Raw genomic sequence first — 18,150 nt, 5'->3', positions numbered from 1 at the left:
GTGCTCCCGGGAAGCCACGATTCTCTGCATCTGGCTGTCTGCCTCTCCAATTTTTTAGGGCGGCAGCCTGCCCTGTGACCCCAGTCCTCAGAGGGCTCGTAAAACAGTGGCTGGTTCTCCACTGGTTCAGCTTTTCTATTATTGTACAGACGCAAGGCACCACTCCCCAGCTTCGCACGCGCCAGAGCCAAAACTGGAGGTGTGGCAGGAGCTCTTCTCTCTACACACCTTTCTCTCTGCTTTTCCTGCGACTCTGGTGGTCAGATCAGAATGAGCAGGGATCCAGAATGAGCTGGCTTGCTGGGGCAGGCTCAGGCAGGACGAGCAAATTAACCCCATCATTTGTTTTTATTTCCCAAATTTTCTGTAATTTTTATGTATCATTATAATAATCAGGAAAAAACATGCTTATTTTGAAGTCTTTATTGTTTCTTTAAAAAAAAAAGAAAAGAAAAGAAAAGAAAGACAGGCAAGCAGCCTGAAGCCACAGACACTGCTGTTAATCATCTCCAGCACGCACAGAAGCCTTTCCGAGCCCTGAAAGGGAGAAATTCTGGTAGAGCGAATGCTGATAGCTCGCGGTCAGTATTCTTCAGAAAATGGGTAATGAGGATGACCAACAGCACTGAAAGAGAAGGAGGGACGTGAACTCGTCAACTCTGCCTCCCAGGGTCCCAGAGGGTTCTTTGGGTACGTAGCCAGGCTGGGTGAAAACCTCCAAGTCCGCAGCCACATCCCCCCTTGTCCTCCCGAAAGCTTCAGCACTGAAGCTCCAGAGCCCCGAGCAGAGCCCACCTGAGCGCCCAGTTCCCCCCACATGTGTAGTACAAACCCCCACGGGACACAGAGCCTGATCTAGGTGGCAGTTTACTAGAGGGGTAAGTACTGGGACTTGAATACTGTGGTCACTACATCCCCAGGGGGCACCAGCCCCTAGATGGTCAGAACAGTCACAGTGAGGATTTTCCTGCTTTTTTTTTTTTTTAATGCATGCATTCAGCAAATATATAAGGAGCTCCCTTGACAACACAGGGTCCCTCTATGAAGGAACCCCCAGTTTGTTGAGGAGATAATACGTACACCTAAATAACCATACCTACAAAATGTGATTACTGTCCTCTTAAGTTATCATTTAAGAGAATACTTGTTGTTCAATAATCAGGATTACTGATGATCTTTCTTTCTAAGCTAACCCTTGTCTGTTTGACTAGCCTTCCTTCTCCTTGATCCGGAGACCCTCCCGCAGTCTAACTGAAAAATTGGAAAGTGAATAAATCAAAGTCAAAGGAGGCAGGGGCTCCCAGGGGATGGCCTCCTGATGGACTAAGGCAATTTAGGAGTCCGTCTTGACTCCAGAAACCAGAGAAATCCAAAGGATCTTATCTGTATACCAGTGGGGACACATGAGTCACCAACTTGAGGGTCAGTTAATTTCATGACCCATTCAGTTCAGTGACATTACACAGCTGAGAAAAGGCCAACAAAAAGATGCATTTGAGAACAAATGGATCTGAAAGAAATAGGGAAAAGAATACCTGCCAAGGAAAAAATGCACATTAGCCTTTGTGGGCCACACTCCTCCATAAAAATATTAACATGACACTTCACAATTGTGTTAGGATAAAAATAAACAGAATCCAGGCTGGACTCATTATTACATAGTCGTTATTAATGGAATCCTTTTTTCTCCTGATTTTGAAAAGAATTAAAGATGAAGCAATTTCATAGGCCCCCCGGAAGTACAGTGGACCACGGGCACTGGGCCGTCTGTGTCTAACGGGTCACTCCGCCCCGAGAGAAGGTACACCAGGCACAGGACTAGGGCACGAAAGTACTGAATTCCCGATGATGCGGACGTTAGCAGTTTTACTCCTGGTCTGTGCTGGGGCCCCGTTCACACTACCACTGGGTCAGAGCCTGAGCTCCGGAGTAGACCTCCAGGCTTCGGTCTAGGGGGAAGCTCCTGTTTGACTCCTACGTGGAAATCAGGCCTTCGTTCCTGCTGACCTCCACACCTCAGAAAACAACCAACGACCCGTGAAATACAACATACAAGTCACTTACAACGGTAGTTTGAAATATCGGAAATTCCTGTTGAGGCCTTCAATTGCTTTCATGTCTTCTGGAGTCAATTCAAAGTTAAAAACCTGAAAGGAAGGAAAGAACCAGATTGACCTCTCCCCCAATGCAGCTGGCTTCTACCTGGGTGCTTGAGTTCTTTCCAGCTGGGCAGCGGGGTGGGGCAAGGGCGCGCTGCGGGGGTGGGGCAACGTCCCCGCCATCAGCTGCCAGGAGCACTGGCATGAGTTCACCCCCCACCCCGTTCTTCCCCATCCCTTCTCCGCTGATCCACTTCACAAAAGAAAGGCTCACAACTCACAATCCCAGGTCTTTCTGTCTTACAAGTATACTCCAGAAGGGATATGTTGTCATGGGGATATGTATTAATATATTGAGTTGAATTGAAAAATAAAATGGGATCTCTTTTCTGATTGGTTTAACAATGAGATTAGATGTGCCTATTGGGTATTTCCATACATTGAATGAACTGAATCTATGGCTTCAAAGTTTTGGAGCAAATACTTTATAAGTCACATGCTCCACAATATCATCTTTCACAAATACTGAACTCAGGATTCAATTTTCGTTGTCATTAGGACAGGCTAGGGTTCCCACGGTTTTTCACAATTTGCAGGAGTTCACAACAAAGTAAGCTGAAGACTACCGACTGTTCTAAGGCGCCAGGAGATACATGAGAGAGAGTTTAGGGCGACGCCATTCATTTGTTAGTTTGGTCGGTCCCTAAACTTATACCTAGCTCCCTACCTGCTGGGAGCTCTGCTGGGGAAAAGGTGTTACAAGATGACCCAGAGAGCATCACGACATTTAGGGTCTCACAGCTTGGAGGGCACACTGACCTATAAACAAGCAATTTGGGCTTACTAAAGGAAAACCCACACGGCCATGCCAAGTGCTGTGGTGGTCACGCCGTGCCGATGGTTTAATGGAGCCGCTGATCCTATTAGGGTCTGATATTGACATACACACTGGAGTTCATCAGATGGAGAAGGTAAAAGAGAGGAACCAAGGTTTTAAAAGTTCTTTACTGCGTGGAAGTCCTCCTATAAAGAGAGCAGACGTAAAATGTGCTCAGGTTACGTAACTAGGAAGCGGCAAAGCCAGAGCTAGAGACCATAAAGCCTAGGACTCGGGCTCATGCTTTCTCTCCTACCTGCCCAGCTGCCTCACAGCACACAGGGAGAGATGCCTGGGAATGCATGACCAAGGGCGCTTGCTGAAAAGCAAGAGAGAGAGTCCCCAGCACAGCACCCATTCCTCACTTTGGAAAAATGCCACCGGGCCTCTACCTCAAAGTTCTCTTTGATTCTCTTCTGGTTGAAGCTCTTGACCAGGACCACCACCCCTCGCTGCAGCTGGAAGCGCAGGGCCACCTGGCCTGGGCTTCTATTGTGTTTCTTGGCAATGGCGTTCAAGACTGGCTCTTCCAAGAGAGATGGGCTATCCCTTTCCACCCTGAGAACAAAAAATACAAAACACAAAACACAGATTAGAAGGGTGTGGGACTGAACATCTACAGTGTGCTGTCGCTTTCCCCCAGATTCTCCAGACAACTGAGAGAAGTGGGTACTATATGGTATGATTAAGAGAGTTTCATGAATATTCATAGGGTTTCATTCATAATTGCACCAAACTGGAAACAACTAATGTTTCCATCAAGAGGTGAATGGAGAAACAATTTATGGTATATGTGTGTCCATATAATGCACTATTACACAGCAGCAAACAAGAATGAACCAGACTCTTGCAACAACACAGATACATTTCACAGATACTATGGCCAGCCAAAGAAGCTGGACACAAAGAGTGTGTCCTCTATGACTTCTTTTATTTATGAAGTCCTGAAACATAACACATTAATCCAGGTTGAAAAAGGAAATCAGAAAAAAAAATAGTAAGGAAGAAAATGGTATGGAAGTTCCTCAAAAAGTTAAAAATAAAACCAGCTTATAATTCAGCAATTGCACTTCTGGGTTATTTACCCAAGAATACAAAAACACTAATTCAAAGGGATACATGCACCCCTATGCTTATAGCAGCTGTATCTACAGTGGCCAAGATACAGAAGCAGCCCACGTGTCCAAAGACTGATAAATGGATAAAGAAGATGTGATATATATACAATACAATATTACTCAGCCATAAAAAAGAATGAAGTCTTGCCATTTGCGATGACATGAGTGGAGCTAGAGAGTATTATGCTAAATGAAATAAGTCAGTCAGAGAAAGACAAATACCTGATGATTTCACTCATGTAGAATTTAAGAAACAAAACAAGGAGAGGGAAAAAAGAGAGAGAAAGAGATAAATCAAGAAACAGACCCTTCACTGCAGAGAACAAACTGATGGTCTCCAGAGGGGAGGGGGAAGGAGGATTGTGGGAAACAGGTGATGGGGACGCAGGACACTAGCTGCGACGGGCACCAAGTGTTGCATGGAAGTGTTGACTCACTGTATTGTACACACGAAACTAACGTAACACTGTGTGTTAACTAAGTGGAATTAAAATAAAAACTTTAAAATAAAAGAAAGATGGTGAGGAAGAACTGTCTGGGAGGAAACACAAAAGACCTGTCTTAGGAGATGCCAAGGTTCTGGATCATGGTAGGGGTGTGGGTTACACTGTACACCTATTTGTCAAAATTATACAGCTAAGAGTTATACATGCCAAGCTGTGCAAATTTTACCATAAAGTTAATAAATAACATTATTAATAACTTAATCAATAACATTTGGAGTGGAATTTGGAGTAGCTGGGTGCATGGATGAAGCAAGATTGTAAGAATGGGGGTGAGTTCGGAAGCTCGGCGATGGTACGTGGGAACTCTCCACATGGTCGTGTGTACTTCCTCATGTTTGAATCTTTCCACATTAAAACGTTAGTAAAAATGTTTCGTCATCATGGGGTTGCTGACATAGGCTCACTTTGATATTGTCATTACCAGGCTGGGTTCTTTTGGGATCCCAGGGCACTGTAGGCAACAAGAACGATGTCCTTGGACTTGCAGAACTCCAGGAGTTTGCTCTGGTTGAGGTACGGATGACACTCCACCTGTGAATTGCCAAGACCAAAAGGTATCAAAACACATAAGCCAAAGACACGTAAATTTGGCAAGTCCTTTGAAAAACCTCTGATACTCTATGAACATACATACTATATTTTCAGATTCGTTATTTTTCTCATGTCCTTCTGAAATACCTTCAAGATGCTATCAATTTTCAGACATAATAAAACAATTTTCTTCCTCCTTCTCCTCCCCCTTCACCTCCTCCCCCCCCTCTTCTTAAGTAGGCTCCACACCCAACACAGAGCCCAATGCAGGGCTTGAACTCATGACCCTGAGATCAAGACTGAGCTGAGATCAAGAGTGGGACATTTAATCAACTGAGCCACCAGGCGCCCCTCTTCTTATTTTTTTAAATTAGTGTTTAAAATTATTACAGACCATTATGGTCAAGTTGTGGCCTCTAAATGCATCCTACTAAAAGAAACCAAGATTCCTTAGAAAACTGGCCGATTCCAGGTCTGAACAAAAAAGCTACAAACCAAGTGGGATTCATCCCTGGGATGCAAGTGTGGTTCAACATTCACAAATCGATCAGTGTCATAGATTTTATCCAGAAGAAAAAAGCCAAAAATCATATGATTCTCTCAATAGATGCAGAAAAAGCATTTGACAAAATACAGCATCCTTTCCTGATTAAAACCCTTCAGAGTGTAGGGATAGAAGGTACATTCCTCAATCTCATAAAAACCATCAATGAAAAGCCTACAGCAAATACCATTCTCAATGGGGAAAAGCTGGAAGCTTTTCCCTTAAGATCAGGAACACGACAAGGATGCCCACTCTCACCATTATTATTCAACATACTACTAGAAGTCCTTGCAACAGCAATCATACAACAAAAAGGGATAAAAGGTATCCAAATCGGCAAAGAAGAAGTCAAACTGTCTCTCTTCGCAGATGACATGATACTCTATATGGAAAACCCAAAAGAATCCACTCCCAAACTATTAGAAGTTATAGAGCAATTCAGTAATGTGGCGGGATACAAAATCAATGCTCAGAAATCAGTTGCATTTCTATACACAAATAATGAGACTGAAGAAAGAGAAATTAGGGAATCCATTCCATTTACAATAGCACCAAAAGTCATACGTTACCTTGGAATTAACTTAACCAGAGACGTAAAGGACCTATATTCTAGAAACTACAAATCACTCTTGAAAGACATTGAAGAAGACACAAAAAGATGGAAAAATATTCCATGCTCATGGATTGGAAGAATTAACATAGTTAAAATGTCCATGCTACCCAGAGCAATCTACACTTTCAATGCTATCCCAATCAAAATACCGAGGACATTTTTCAAAGAACTGGAACAAATAGCCCTTAAATTTGTATGGAACCAGAAAAAGCCCCGAATCCCCAAGGGATTGTTGAAAAGGAAAAACAAAGCTGGGGGCATCACAATGCCAGATTTCAAGCTGTACTACAAAGCTGTGATCACAAAGACAGCATGGTACTGGCACAAAAACAGACACGTAGACCAATGGAACAGAATAGAGAACCCAGAAATGGACGCTCGGCACTTTGGGCAACTAATTTTTGACAAAGCAGGAAAAAACATCCGGTGGGAAAAAGACAGCCTCTTCAATAAATGGTGCTGGGAAAATTGGACAGCTACGTGCAAAAGAATGAAACTTGACCACTCTTTCACACCATACACAAAGATAAACTCCAAATGGATGAAAGACCTCAATGTGAGACAGGAATCCATCAAAATCCTAGAGGAGAGCATAGGCAGCAACCTCTACGACATCGGCCACAGCAACCTTTTTCATGACACATTTCCAAAGGCAAGAGAAACAAAAGATAAAATGAACTTGTGGGACTTCATCAAGATAAAAAGCTTCTGCACAGCCAAGGAAACAGTCAAAAAAAACTGAAAGGCAGCCCACGGAATGGGAGAATATATTTGTAAGTGATACTACAGATAAAAGACTGGTATCCAAGACCTACAAAGAACTTCTCAAACTCAATATGCAAGAAACAAATAAATCATAAAATGGGCAGAAGATATGAACAGACACTTTTCCAATGAAGACATACAAATGGCTAACAGACACATGAAAAAATGTTCAAAATCATTAGCCATCAGGGAAATTCAAACCCAAACCACGCTGAGATACCACCTTACGCCAGTTAGAATGGCAAAAATTGACAAGGCAGGAAACCACAATTGTTGGAGAGGATGTGGAGAAAGGGGATCCCTCCTACATTGTTGGTGGGAATGCAATTTGGTACAACCACTCTGGAAAACAGTGTGGAGGTCCCTTAAAAAGTTAAAAATTGAGCTACCCTATGATCCAGCCATTGCACTACTGGGTATTTACCCCAAAGATACAGACGTAGTGAAGAGAAGGGCCATATGCACCCAATGTTCATAGCAGCTTTGTCCACAATAGCTAAATCGTGGAAGGAGCCGAGATGCCCTTCAACAGATGACTGGATTAAGAAGTTGTGGTCCATTTATACAATGGAATACTACTCAGCTATCAAAAAGAACGATTTTTCAACATTTGCTGCAACATGGACGGCACTGGAGGAGATAATGCTAAGTGAAATAAGTCAAGCAGAGAAAGACAATTATCATATGATTTCTCTCATCTATGGAACATAAGAACTAGGAAATCGGTAGGAGAAGAAAGGGATAAAGAAAGGGGGGTAATCAAAAGGGGGAATGAAGCATGAGAGACTATGGACTCTGAGAAACAAACTGAGGGCTTCAGAGGGGAGGGGGGCGGGGGAATGGGATAGACTGGTGATGGGTAGTAGGGCACGTATTGCATGGTGCACTGGGTGTTATATGCAACTAATGAATCATCGAACTTTACATCAAAAACCAGGGATGTACTGTATGGTGACTAACAAAATACAATAAAAAAATATTTTTAAAAAAGCTACAAACTGATCCTGGAACATCTTACAGTCCTGAGAGTAAAGAAGATGGGGAAGACAAAGAGGAGGACAAGGCTTCTGCTGACCAAAATGGTGACCATTTGCTCAGGATAAGCAGTGGGTGGGAAAACATCCCATCTGTTAACACTCACGAATTCAGGATGGCATGTGTATGTGCTCACGTCTTTAGACCTAACCTCCAGTTTACAGGAAGCACAAAAGACGGAGTAACATGTCAAACTGTATCACAGGGATCAGTCAGTAAAACCAATTGTGTGGAAAAATTTAAAGGAAAAAAGGCTTAGTTTCTTTCACAAATAAATTGATAGAGAGAGAAGGAGGTGGAGGAAGAGGAGGAGGAAGACAAAGGGAAGGAAGACAAAGGGAAGGAAGGACATATTTTAACACATTTTAAATTATTTTCTGCAAATAGATTCCTTGAAGTAAGATAACTAAGATGAAGAGGATAAATATTTGAATGGTTTCTTGGCTCACTTTCAAGCTCTGTTACAAAAGGGCTATATGGGGCGCCTGGGTGGCGCAGTCGTTAGGCGTCTGCCTTTGGCTCAGGGCGTGATCCCAGCGTTATGGGATCGAGCCCCACATCAGGCTCCTCCGCTGTGAGCCTGCTTCTTCCTCTCCCAATCCCCCTGCTTGTATTCCCTCTCTCGCTGGCTGTCTCTCTCTGTCAAATAAATAAATAAAATCTTTTTTAAAAAAAAAAAGGGCTATAAAACTTTACAATGTCATAGTGTTTGAAAATTGGCAGCGTATGGCGGGGTTTTTTTTTTTTAATTCAGTTAGCCAACACATAGTACATCCTTAGTTTCAGATGAGTGTTCAGTACTTCATCAGTGCATATAACACCCAGTGCTCATCACAGCACGTGCCCTCAATGCCCCTCACCCAGTTATCCCGTACACCCACCCACCTCCCCTCCAGCAAACCTCAGTTTGTTTCTTAGAGTTAAGAGTCTCTCACGGTTTGTCTCCCTCTCTGGTTTCTTCCCATCCAACCTTACCCTCCCTTCTCCCATGATCCTCTGCACCATCTCTTATGTTCCATATATGAGTGAAGCCATATGATAATTGTCTTTCTCTGATCGACTTATTTCCCTCAGCATAATACCCTCCAGTTCCATCCACGTCAATGTAAACAGTAAGTATTCCTCCTTTCTGATGGCTGAGTAATATTCCATTGTATATATGAACCACATCTTTATCCATTCATCTGTCAAAGGACATCTCAGCTCCCTCCACAGTTTGGCTATTGTGGACATTGCTGCTCTGAACATTGGGGAGCATCTGTGCCTCTGGGTCACTACATCTGTATCTGTGGGGTAAATACCCAATAATGCAATTGCTGGATTATAGGGTAGCTCTATTTTTAACTTTGTGAGGAAGCTCCATACTGTTCTCCAGAGCGGCTGCACCAGCTTGCATTCCCACCAACAGTGTAGGAGGGCTCCCCTTTCTCCGCATCCTCGCCAACATTTGTTTGTTTCCTATCTTATTAATTTTAGCCATTCTGACAGGTGTTAGGTGGTATCTCATGGTGGTTTTGTATGTATTTCCCTGACGACAAGTGGTTTGGAGCATTTTTCATGTGTCTGTTGGCCATTTGGACGTCTTCTTTGGAGAAATGTCTATTTATGTCTTCTGCCCATTTCTTGACTGGACTATTTGTCTTTTGGGTGTTGGGCATTATTTTTAAAAATGATTTCTTTTAATTATGATTTATCCTTTCCTTGCTCTCCATTTCTTTGCTTCTCTTTTCATCTTCTCTCTCGCTGCTCTGCCACTGCTCTTGTGGGCTTTCCCATGCAGTCCAGTGGCTTTTTCCACCCCTATTTGGACTGTCTGCTCTTCACCAAGATCCCCACCCCCACCTCAAACCTTTTCAACCCTCTCCTTTGGCTTCCACCGTGTTCTCTCTCCCTACTTGGCAACTCATATTCAATCTCCTAACAGTGCCTCTAATTAAATGTTGACTTTCCTGCCCTCTGCAGGTTATCCTATCCCAGAGTAAACTGGAAACTTGCTCCCAGGAACACTAATCCATTTCTGTGAATTTAAGTACCACCCATAAAGCAATGACTTGCAAAATCTGCACACCACCAGCCCCGACCGACTTCCTGAGCAACAGGCCAGCACTGCCGTCTGCCAACTCGGCATCTCCCACTTGGACGTCTCAGAGGAATCTGACAAGTGGAAATCATACCCTTCCCACTCCCCTCAACCTGTTCCTCCTTTGGCATTTCCTCTTGCGATAAAAGGAACAATCCCCTAGGCCGTGGACACAAGCCATACATTAAGGGAGCACATGTGAAGGACAGGAAGCAAGGCAGTCTCCGGTGGGCTGTGGGCTCACCTGGTTGCACACGGGCTTGTACTTGAGCCCTGGTTTGTTCAGGATCATTTCCAGCTGCTTGTGGTTGAAATTTGACACCCCAATGGACTTGGTTAAACCTGCATCTTTACACTTCTCCATGGCCTGAGGAGGAGGGAAAAGTGAGGCAAGCCTTTAGTGTACTTTGGCTCTGGCATTTGACATTGAACTTTTAAAAAACAGGAAATCTGTGTTTAACATATATAATGATTTGACCGAATCAGTTTTATCATTTACATGTATTATTTCCTGTGACACTTAATCACTGTGTACACATTTTGTTTCCTTGAGTCCATTAACGTGCACGACCAGGACAACAAATAGACATTGAAAAGTTTTTAAGTTCCCCCTCACTCCCCGATTTCTTCTCCTGTTTTGCTATTAGGCCCATAATAGTTCTTTGGTATGAATGGTATGAGAGTCAAGGGCAAAGAGGAATTCTCAGGTTTTCCACCAAGGGAAGGTCGTTCTTCTTCCTCTCTCCTTGAATTTCAGTGAAAAAAGTGTACAGAACGGCATACACAAGGGTATCCCTCTGCTAAGTCAGACAGCAGCCCTTCCCTCCCTCTGTGGGTGCCTTTACTTGTCCCGGACAGAGCTCTGCCTCCTTTTGAGCTTGCTGCTGACAATCCCCCTTAAGGAGCTCGCAGCTCAACCTGATCCGTGGAGCAAAGAAACCTGCACTTAGAACCACAGAATTTAGATTAAAAATAGACCTTAGAGGCCGTCCTGTTCAACTCCCTTGCTGTACAGATGAGAACACTGAGGTACGTCGAGACTCAGCCACCTGTCTGAGGGCAGACAATTGATGGAGCCAGACCCCACGTCTTCTGACCCCCCGGCTGGTGGCCTCGACCCCTCCCACAGCCCCTCTCAGGTCTGGTAGCCATACTTACCGCCCACGTGCTACACAGGTCCACCGTCTCTAAAATAAAGTCCCCATTGGCATCCTTGGGCATAAGCTCCTCCCCAGGCTGGAATACGGAGAGGAAAGAGAAGGAGGAAGGTTTTTTTTTTTTTTAAAGGATGACCTTTCTGGTGCCTAAGGAGCTTGGTCACATGACCCTTAAAAAGTTGTGATTACTGATCAGAATGTATGTGTGAATTTGGGCATGCGGGGTGTGTGTGTGTGTTGTGGAGAAGAAATGGGGAGAGGGAGGAGAACAAGAATCATCTGAGAGACTGTAACTAAGTACCCCTCCTCCCTCCTATCCACACACACCCCTATACTCTGCCAAGAATCAGTTTTCCTACTGTTGGAATTGATTTCACAAGGACAGGCTGGTTTGGATGATAGGAGCCCCCTTTACTAATAAGCAATGTGTTTCAGCTTCAGTTTATGATAACCTACGTCAGAGACGGTGAGGCCACCAGACACGGCCCGTGAACGTCCACTTTGATGACAGGTTGGATCGGCGAAGCCCAAAGAAGCCAGGGGTGCAGTGTGAGACATCCCAGGGTACCTCATCATGCTTGGGCTGAGAGGTCCATATGGGAGGGACTCTTCCCCTACAGGGGTGGGGATTTCCCATCGTATCTCTGTAGTCACTGATCATTAAGGGCCACAGACAGGAGCACATCACTTAGACGTGTAGGGCACCATCCTTAACTTTTTGAGGCAGAGGCAAAGAGATCATTGAATTTCAATCATTCTGCAGGCTATGGGATGAGGATTTTGAAAAGTCTTGGTGGTGAGGTGACAGAAGTGTCAAGGAGAGTCACAAGTCGTGGAGCAATTCTATGCACGACACTCAAGCCTACCTCTCAGTCAGAACCCAGACAAGCTAGCGGGAAGGAGGTAACGAGGTGCGGCAGCAGGGGTGGGCATAACAAGGAACGCAGAAGCTGACCTTCATGGCGATTGGCAAATGGATAATGAAGAGATCCACGTAGTCCAGTTGAAGTGCCTTCAGCGATCTTTCCAGGGCTGGTCGAACCAATTCCGGGCGACAGAAAGTAGTCCAAAGCTGCAATGATCAAAAGAAGAGATTCCACATGTTAGGGGACCAAAATTAAGTATCTCAGTTACAAGATTGAGAAGTGAGTAACAAGCCACTGGGGTGGTCTAAAAAATAAGAAATGCTAAATTCATCACTTGGTGTGACTGGGGTCCTTCAGGGGCACTGAGCTGTTTTTGAATGATGGTAGGAACATTAAATGAACTTGGATGGGCCAGGGAGGGCAGCCCAAATGTCCCAGGGATGAGAAACGTCATCTCTGAGAGGAGAGTCAGGAAGTGCCAGGCAAGGGGAACGGAATCTGCCTGGAAACAGGTCTGCCACTTCCTAGAAACAGAGTGTCCCTGATGGAGACACTCATAGGATCATTCTGTAGAGACCCCCACTCTCTCAACATTGGAAGCACCGTTTTCCACCTAAGAATATTGTACAAATTTCAGGAACTTCAATGCTGACTTGAAGAACGTGTTTCTGAGTCAGGCTCCCTTCTGTGAATACGAGGTCCACCACATGCGGATATGTCCTGAGAGAATCTGCTGAAGAATAAAAGGAGTGACCCCCAACTGTGGTGGCTCAGACAAGCCATAAAACAGATAAAGGACGTACGTATCACTGACACGTCTCACGTGTGAATGAAGTCTACTCTCCTACCTCTAACATGCTTCAAGCAAAGCAAGCCTTTTTCGTTCTCTACTTTCCTACAATGGGTCCCTACAATGTGAGAAGGTACATAAATTATTCAAACCAAGACCAAACATTGTTTTTTGTGTTTTACAAGATAATGTATCTAGCAGTGACTTCTCGTCACTGGCCCACAGCACCTTGGTGGTGTAGAATATGTCCTCTCTCTTCACGGTGCCGTCAGCGATCTTCTCTCGAATGGCCTTGCCAACTTCCTTCTCATTTTGATAGATGTATGCTGCATCGAAGTGACGGAAACCTACATCAATAGCCACTTTGGTGGCCTCACCAGACTTGCTCTTAGGAACCTATAAAATACGAATTAGGAGGGCTGGTAATTCACTTGACACAGGGAAGCAATGTATTTCCTCAATGGCACGTTGGCAGCCATGTTTCTGCGTGTCCCCTGCTCCCCTGGGGGATGATGGAAGCCTTGGTAACAAATCTGCACTCTGGGGGCACAGACTGGACCTCTCATCTCAGAGGAGTTAGTGAAACAGCCTTCACCAGGGACCACGGACAATCAAGTCTCATTCAATAAGGAATTCATTGTATGGAAGTCACTAAGAGGAAAGCCTCTGACACTAGAGAAAACTTCTAAGGATACAGATGTGCATAGATATAGTTAGAGAAGACAGAGACAAGATAAAAGAGACAACATGTATTTTTGGCTTAGAATTAAAAATGAGGCCATAATAGCCATTCTCCATCCAACTGATATATATGAGATGTATATATCTCACATTTTCTTTATATAGATTTTTCTTTACACACACACACACACACACACACACACACACACACACACTGGAATATTCAGCTGTGAAGAAAGAAACCCTGTCATTTGCAAGGACATGGATGGACTTGGAGGGCATTTCCACTAAATGAGATAAGGCAGAGAAAGACAAACACTGCGTGGTGTCACTCACATGTGGGATCTGAAAAAAAGAATTCTATTTCCTAGAAACAGAAAGTAGAAAAGGGGTTGCCAGGGGCCAGGAGTTGGGGAAATGGGAAGATGTTAATAAAATGGTACCAACTTTCAGCGAAAAAACAAGGTCTGAGGAGGTCATGTGTATCATGTATATTATGTCATGAGAACATTAGCTAGTGATAGTTCAGGTAATAAGAAGCTTGAAATAAGAGCGGGTTCTCTTAGGACGAAAGATTTCGGTGATAGAAGTTCTCTGGCAGATACTTCCTGCGCCAACGAAGCTACAGCAAAGCTGCTACCAAGCGGCCATGCTGTCCTCCCATCCCCGGGCACTCACTGCCCATCAGGAGCTTCTAACAAAGAGCAGAGTGGCTCTGACCGAGGCAGCAGGTGAGGGCAGGAGGAGCAGCCCCAGCTCAGATTTACACAGGTGAGAAATAAGAAGAAGAATAGCACTTACCCAGGAGGGTTGTTGAGGAATTAAAAAAAAAAATAATAATGCATGGAAAGCACTCAAAATACACAGTAAGCATTCAATATGCATTACAGTAACCCAAATAATAATAATAATAACCCTCAAAATGATCAGCTCTGAATCCCCAGAATCAACAGCTTGCCATCCCATTTAGCGCAAGTTAGAGATCACGAAATGAAGACCCAAATGAGTCCTTCCAAATCACCCGGAGTGCATGAAGCGTGGGGTGCATGTCTGCTGACCACCCTTCCACGGCTGTTCATGGCCAACCCTCCGGTCCCCTGGGTTCTACCTACATCATCAGGAGCAAGAGTGCCAAACCCGAGCACTGGCATGACGTGCCCATCATTCAGTTTCACCGAACGACTCCGGTTGAGGTCCATCACCACTCACGGTCCGGGCTAATCTGGCTCTGTCTCTCCACCCTCTTCCTGACAGACAGCCAAGAGAAGACAAAGCTCCAGTGTTTTTTATTGCTACACAAGGTAGGTGGGGCTGGGCTTAACAGATTCCAGTGACGGCAAGATGAAACTGGAATCAATCCAATGACTTTCATGTCTTTTTATCAGGACTCTGCAGGCATCTCTTGCAGGAACTCCACCCAGAAATGTCACGCAAGTCACGGGAGTTTGAATTTTCTCTGCAGCATTGCTCACTAATTGATCCTAATTATAAAAAATAATTTAAGACGGGTGGAGTACCAACTGAGCCAGATGCTGCTGGTAGGTTGAGCCGGCCAAGGACTGAGTGTTTCCTTTTCAATTTAGCATCATGGAAGTCACCGGTGACCTCAGTAAAACAGTTTTAGTGGGATGATAAGGATGAAAACCCCCGTGGGGTGAGAGAACGGGAATTGGAGGCAGTGAATGGAGACAGAGCTGTGAAGGAATTTAACCGGGAAAGTAGAGACATGAGGCAGAGGTCGAAGAGTGTTGTGTAAAAGGGAAAGAATCCCCATTATAACAGGGAAGGTGGGGGAGACAAGACTCCAGAGCACAGATGTGAAAATGCCAGGAATGATGAGAGAAACAGTATTACAGAACGAGCCAGAACCAGGAATTAAAATCTTCAAGGAGCGAGAGCAGGTGATCGCGAGGGTGGAGGCCAGGGGACCACGACCACAAGAGGTGGCCTGAGATGTGGCTGTTTCCAGGGGGCTGCCACCCCCACCTCCATGCTTGCTGGGGAGGTAGTGAGGGGCCAGTGGCCTCCCCTGAAGAGGGCTGCATCATCCGCAAGGAGGAACCATGTTTGGACCAGAAAGAAAGGGAAGGGGTGGGCATGCAGACGGAAGTCCAGGATTTAGAATTTTTTGACAATGGACGGAGCTCCAGTTCCAGAGGGAACACAAGGAGGGCTTCTGAAGTGAGCCGTGCTCATGAAGTAGGGGGCCCAAAGTGCAGGGATGAAGGTTTGGGGGACCGGGATGAGCTGGGAGTGCCAGGCCCTTCGGATGACCCACACGAGCTGGGGTGAGGAGGAGATGACCGTCACTCTGACGTTATCCTGGCAAGAGGAGGTGGGAGGTTGTACGCACGGCCGTGGGGGCCTTGCCAGCCACAGGCAGAGCTCTGGAACTTTTCCTTGACACTTGACGAAGGAGACGTGGTGGCCCAGGGAGCAGAGGGCTCACTCTAAACAGAGAAACCCCCTCTATTGAATCTAGACACCTTGAGAATTGATAAAGTGGAGAATTTTTTCCTCTATGGTATACTATCACGTTCCTGCCAGGTGAAAAAGAAACCGTCATGCACCATACAGGGGATACCTGCTTCTCTCTCGAAACTTGGGGAGATGGCTACTGGAAGGAAAAACTGACAGAAGGAAACAGGAAACCAAGGAGGAGAATTGTCTCAGTCGCCCCTGGACGGCAAGCCTCAGATGCGTGACTCAACCGTAGAGGGAGGGAAGCCCACACGGAGAAGTCAAGCTGTGTGGGAAAGCCTCAGGGGAAGGAGGGAAGGAGTGGTCCTCTCTTTGAATCAGTCCCTGGAAAAGAGGCAGAGTTGGGATTAGTGAACAACACACAGCTGGATAGCCTTCTGGAAGTCATGAGAAAGTGCTGGGCCCGAGGAAGTTAAAAGATGTGTTGAGAGAAACTGTCTTCTCTAGAGTCAACAAGAGATTTGTTTTACCACGAAATGTTTTTCTTCTTTGCTCTGGCGGTGTCCCAAGCAACCCTCATGATCTAGTGCTTATGATGGAGGAAGGTTTCGATTCAGTGCAAGCGTGTTAGCCATGGCAGCCAAGGGCCACCACAGCCCAACCGTGCACAGGAACAGGCGGGCTCACAGGAGGAGGCTGCTCGCTGTGAGCTTTTGGGGGGATAGCTAACGTGGCCCTAAGGACAAAAATGAGATGTGGATGGACTCTGACTCAGTATCCCTTGAGAGGACCACAGTGCATTTCAACTGCAGGCCCTGAGAAATCTTAAAGTTAAAAAGAGTGTACAATGGAGCACCTGGGTGGCACAGTCGTTAAGCGTCTGCCTTCGGCTCAGGGCATGATCCCAGCATTCTGGGATCGAGCCCCTCATTGGGCTCCCTGCTCCGCTGGGAGCCTGCTTCTTCCTCTCCCACTCCCCCTGCTTGTGTTCCCTCTCTCGCTGGCTGTTTCTCTCTGTCAAATTAATAACTAAAATCTTTAAAAAAAATTAAGAAGAGTGTACAAGTATATTTTCTTGAGGAAGGATTTTGCTCAACAAAACTCTTAACTTTCTCACACACACATTCACACACAAGTCATTTCAGATCTGCTCTCCTTACCCAGCCCTTGCTGTGGCTATAGGTCTTTGCCTCTGTGCAGCCATGTGCGGCTGGAGGTGGGAGAGAGGAGGGGTTCCCAGCTCTGGCCCTCAATTATGGAAGTATCTGCAGGGATGCACCATTTCCCCATGCCACTTCCAGGGTCACGTCTGCTACTTCTAGAACTGCCATTTATTCTTTTCCTGTCCCTTCTCTGGTTTCTGTGCCAAACACAAACATACTAAACTGTAAGCCCTAGAAACATAAGTGTACCAAGAGATCCTTGGCCAGTGGCCCCACTCCCTCCCTCCTGAGAAGGGGGACACCAGCCTCAGAAACACTATTAAACAACTGCAAAAACCAGAATTATTTAAAAAGGAATGGCTCTCATTTTATGAGCTTCTTTCCAATAAGCTGGTATCAAACGAGAGAACCTGTGTGGCTTCACGTGAGCACAGACAAGCTAGGTTTGTGTTTTCAGCAGTTCTGACATGCCACCAAAAGCCTCTGGTCACTGTGAGTCAGCAGTATTTTTCAAAGAAAGGTGGGGTGGTATTTTTGATAGCAGCAAAGCAGAAATTCCGATACCAAATACAAAGGCAGGTCAAAGTCTCACTCCTCTTGGATTTCCTACAGAATGCAATGCCAGGTACGAATCAGATATGCCACGCATTGCTTTTAGCCTTCTATAGGAAGGAGGGGTTTCTCAACCGTCCGGGTGGTTCTGGGAGCCAACGCTGGCATTGCTCACTCAGTCAGATGAGGGTAGGAAGGAGAGCAAAAGGGATTCCACGTGTTCATGTCAGTGGGCATTACTGGCTAGTCCCCACTGAGGACTCTGGAAGGGGAAGGTAGCTCTGTGTCCTTTATTAGGTCACCGAAGGTAGAAATGATGGGCCCATGGTTCCATCAAATGGCAATCTTCCTT

General features: G+C 45.4%; 1 protein-coding gene across 4 annotated transcripts in view; it reads right to left on the bottom strand.

Moving 5' to 3' along the window:
• Nucleotides 1–408: 408 nt before the first annotated feature.
• LOC113241124 (aldo-keto reductase family 1 member C15-like) overlaps nt 409–18,150 on the bottom strand; it is a 116,052-nt gene continuing 98,310 nt past the window's right edge. For 3 of the 4 annotated variants that reach the window (XM_026478691.4, XM_057304632.1, XM_057304633.1), the window contains 8 exons: nt 13,210–13,377; nt 12,281–12,397; nt 11,327–11,404; nt 10,413–10,535; nt 5,022–5,131; nt 3,369–3,534; nt 2,065–2,147; nt 409–625 (listed from right to left, as the gene is read on the bottom strand). In XM_026478691.4, the coding sequence (XP_026334476.1) occupies nt 583–625; nt 2,065–2,147; nt 3,369–3,534; nt 5,022–5,131; nt 10,413–10,535; nt 11,327–11,404; nt 12,281–12,397; nt 13,210–13,377 (888 nt within the window). In that variant the 3' untranslated portion in view covers nt 409–582. Of the gene's footprint in view, nt 626–2,064; nt 2,148–3,368; nt 3,535–5,021; nt 5,132–10,412; nt 10,536–11,326; nt 11,405–12,280; nt 12,398–13,209; nt 13,378–14,774; nt 14,940–18,150 lie in introns of those variants that run through there. The other variant, XM_026478690.4, reaches the window with a different exon arrangement.

The sequence above is a fragment of the Ursus arctos genome, unplaced genomic scaffold (assembly GCF_023065955.2).
Source record: "Ursus arctos isolate Adak ecotype North America unplaced genomic scaffold, UrsArc2.0 scaffold_30, whole genome shotgun sequence".
Lineage (NCBI taxonomy): Eukaryota > Metazoa > Chordata > Mammalia > Carnivora > Ursidae > Ursus > Ursus arctos.
The sequence above is the reverse complement of the archived record's forward strand: the minus strand, read 5'-3'. Positions and strand labels throughout refer to the sequence as shown.